General features: G+C 33.4%; 1 protein-coding gene across 2 annotated transcripts in view; it reads right to left on the reverse strand.

Annotated features, from left to right (window-relative positions):
* Positions 1–2,554: 2,554 nt before the first annotated feature.
* LOC107671013 (voltage-dependent anion-selective channel protein 2-like) overlaps positions 2,555–3,825 on the reverse strand; it is a 12,806-nt gene continuing 11,535 nt past the window's right edge. For both annotated transcript variants that reach the window (XM_016463838.1, XM_016463837.1), the window contains 3 exons: positions 3,446–3,673; positions 2,730–2,880; positions 2,555–2,653 (listed from right to left, as the gene is read on the reverse strand). In XM_016463838.1, coding sequence (XP_016319324.1) covers positions 2,570–2,653; positions 2,730–2,880; positions 3,446–3,673 — 463 coding nt within the window. In that variant the 3' untranslated portion in view covers positions 2,555–2,569. The remainder of the gene's footprint in view (positions 2,654–2,729; positions 2,881–3,445; positions 3,674–3,825) is intronic.

The raw sequence follows: 3,825 nt of genomic DNA on the forward strand, positions 1-3,825 counted from the left end.
AAAAGCATCTATGTTAATGTTAAGAATTCTTGCATCAGAATACTTGACCGTTTTCCAGCCTTTCTGATGTTTTCTTTGCAAATTCATTTTGTGCACATGTAATAGTGTAGTATAAATGTTGTTGGCTCCATGACAAATAGCTTGTGCTGTACCTCATTTGTAAGTCACTTTGGATAAAAGCATCTGCTTATTGAATAAATGAAAATATAAATACATCCTAATTCCTTATTACCTTACTGTGACTAGACAGACCAAGTGTCTGATCACTCAGTAGGTGTCAGTGTATAAATGTGGACATTTGTTGTTGTTTTCATCCTTTATGATGCTATGAAGATTTCATGACAAAAAGGAAACCTGTCTAGATCACACACACGAGCATGTGAACTTATGTAAAGTACAGTTTCATTAAGGGAAATTATTTTTATATGCTGAGAAAAAATAGCATTTTTTTTCTTTGGTACACAGAAAAGGTTTTTTTTTTACACACAAATATTTTAAATAAAATTTAATAAAATGTATCCAAGTATTTTGTGTGTTCATGTTTTCTAGTGCAATTTCATTAAATGTCAAATAAATTAGCTTTTTAGTGCTTAAACTTCTTAAATATATCTAAAGTTATGAAAATTATTTTTATATGCCGAGAAAAAAAATAACTTTTTTGACATACAGCAGTGCATTTCTTTTAGTATCACTGAGATATAGTTTTTATGAATATTTTGAATTAGTTTTTATTTTATATTTTGTTTTCATGTTAATTTTACTGTCATTTTTAATAGGTATATTTATTATTCTTTTTTTTTTTCAGTTTTAGTCTCTTTAGCGCGTTATTTCATGTTTTAGTTTTAGTTAACTATAATAGCACTGGTGTACAGGGTTATTTCTACACACAAAAATAAATAAATAAAACGTTTTATACACTGAAAAAAATGTTTCATTCATCCAATTAAAAAAATGTAGGGTAATGATTCACATCTATATTTTAACATACTAGGAATATGCTAAAACATACAACATGCTATCAATTGTAAAATGTTACTAACATGCTAAAACAGGTTAGCAATATGCTAAAACATACTAGCAACATACTAAAATAGGTTAACAACATGTTAAACAGGTTAGCAACATGTTAAATATTGCTAGCAACATGTTAAAACATACTAAGCAACATGCTAACATGCTATCAACATGTTAAATATTGATAACAACATGTTAAAACATGCTAGCAACATGCTAAAACAGGTTAGTGACATGTTAAAACATGCTAGCAACGTGTTAAATATTGCTAGCAACATGCTAAAACATACTAGCAACATACTAACATGCTATCGTGTAAAATTTTGTTAACAATATGCTAAAACAAGTTAGCAAAATGCTAAAACAGGTTATCGACATGTTAAAACATGCTAGCAACGTGTTAAATATTGCTAGCAACACACTAAAACATTCTAGGAATATGTTAAAACATACTAACAACATGCTATCAGCGTGTAAAATGCTACTAACATGCTAAAACAGGTTAACAACATGTTCAACAGGTTAGCAAACGTGTTAAATATTGCTAGCAACATGCTAAAACATACTAAGCAACATGCTATCAACATGTTAAATATTGCTAACATGTTAAAACATGCTAAAACAGGTTAGTGACATGTTAAAACATGCTAGCAACATATGCTATCGTGTTATGTTTTGTTAACAATATGCTAAAACAAGTTAGCAACATGCTAAAACAGGTTATCGACATGTTAAAACATGCTAGCAACATGTAAAATATTGCTATATACATGTTAAAACAGGTTAGCAACATGCTAAAACATACTAGCCACATGGTAAAACGTGCTACAATGTGTTCAATATTGCTAGCAAATTCCTAACACATACTAAGCAACATGCTTTCAACATGTCCAATATTGCTAATAACATGCTAAAACATGCTAGCAACATGATAAAGCAGGTTAGCAAAATGCTAAAACGGGTAAACAACGTGAAAAAATGTTTAAACATGTTAATTCATGCTAGCAACCTGTTAAAACATACTAGCAACATGCTAGCAATGTGTTAAATATTGCTAACAACAATGCTAAAACATACTAAGCAACATGATAAAGCAGGTTAGCAAAATGCTAAAACGGGTAAACAACGTGAAAAAATGTTTAAACATGTTAATTCATGCTAGCAACCTGTTAAAACATACTAGCAACATGCTAGCAATGTGTTAAATATTGCTAACAACAATGCTAAAACATACTAAGCAACATGATAAAGCAGGTTAGCAACATGCTAAAACAGGTAAAAACATGCTGAAAAATGTTAAGAAACATGCTAAAACATGTTAACAACATGCTCAATCATACTTGCAACATGTTAACATGTTAGCAATGTGCTAAAATATGCAAACAATGTGCTAGATCATTCTAGCAACATGCTAAATCGTGTTAACAACTTGTTTTTTATCAGTGTGTTAGAACATGTTAATAAAATTTTACTGGCTTTGAGTAAAATCTTCAAACTTCAAGCTTTTCAAGCCAACAAACTTTACTCCTCTCGTTAAAGAATGAATGTCTGATTATTAATGACATGAAGGTGTTTGTTCACCTGGCCGGAGGCTCTGTGTGTATCCTACTCCAACCAGACTAGCGTTGTTGACTTTGGCCTGAACAGAGACACAGGGTTATCATCTACAGTCAGTGACACTGGTCAGCTGTTATAGGATTATGGTTTGTGCTCACAGAGATGGAGGAGTCTTTATCTAACTGGTATTTAGCAGCGATGCCAAAGCGTGTGTTGTTACTGCCTGCGGTCCAGGCCAGATTGACCGCCGTCTCCAACTGACCGTTCACCTTCTGATAGATGGAGCCGCCGAACTCTGTGCCATCATTACTGCAGCAGACAACACCATTAACTTCAGAACACTACACTAGCAGTCAAAAGCTTCTGAACAGTTAGATTTTTAATGTTTTTTAAAGAAGTCTCTTCTGCTCACCAAGCCTGTATTTATTTGATCCAAAGTACAGCAAAAGTGAGTACATTTTTTTCAGGATTCTTTGATGAATAGAAAGATCCGAAGATCAACATTTATCTGAAAAAAAAAAAAGCATTTGTAACATTATACACTATACCATTCAAAAGCTTGGACGCAGTATAATTTTAAAATATATTCAAATAGAAAACAGTTATTTTGACTAGATAACATATTTCAGAATTTGACTGTACTTTGAATCAAATAAATACAGGCTTGGTGAGCAGAAGAGACTTCTTTAAAAAACATAAAAAATCTTACTGTTCAAAAACTTTGGACTGGTAGTGTACATACTGTTAATCACATCTCATTAGCACTATGAGCCAGCATTATTCTCGTTAACTAAAACCATAAAAAAATTGATACTTGAAATGTTAACTGAAATGAAAACTTTTTAATGTGAATGTTGCTCGAGTGTTTCCTCACACATTGGTGTGTAGCTGGAAGTCTCCTGCCTTGTAGCCCAAAGCGAAGTTGTTCTGGGCCAGTTTGGACTTGGCCGTGTCGAAGGCCATCTGATACCCAGCCAGCCAGCCTTCATAACCCAGAACGGCTGCGGCGTGAATCGTCGGTCCGGCCAGGTCGAAATCTATATCACAGCCCACATTCATGTAATCACGCTTATAGCCCGTCTTCAGCTTACCGCTCTTCTTCCTGAAGATAGCAGAGAGAGGATGACAGTGCAGTGCTCTGATTGGCTGTTTCTCAGTGCGGCTAATTTCAGTAGCTCATACAGCAGGAAGGAAACACAGGGAAAATATATATTTCAATACTGTCTCTCGCAGTTATATCGTTGGGTAATTATA

The sequence above is a fragment of the Sinocyclocheilus anshuiensis genome, unplaced genomic scaffold (genome assembly GCF_001515605.1).
Source record: "Sinocyclocheilus anshuiensis isolate Anshui unplaced genomic scaffold, SAMN03320099.WGS_v1.1 scaffold332, whole genome shotgun sequence".
NCBI classification, from domain to species: domain Eukaryota; kingdom Metazoa; phylum Chordata; class Actinopteri; order Cypriniformes; family Cyprinidae; genus Sinocyclocheilus; species Sinocyclocheilus anshuiensis.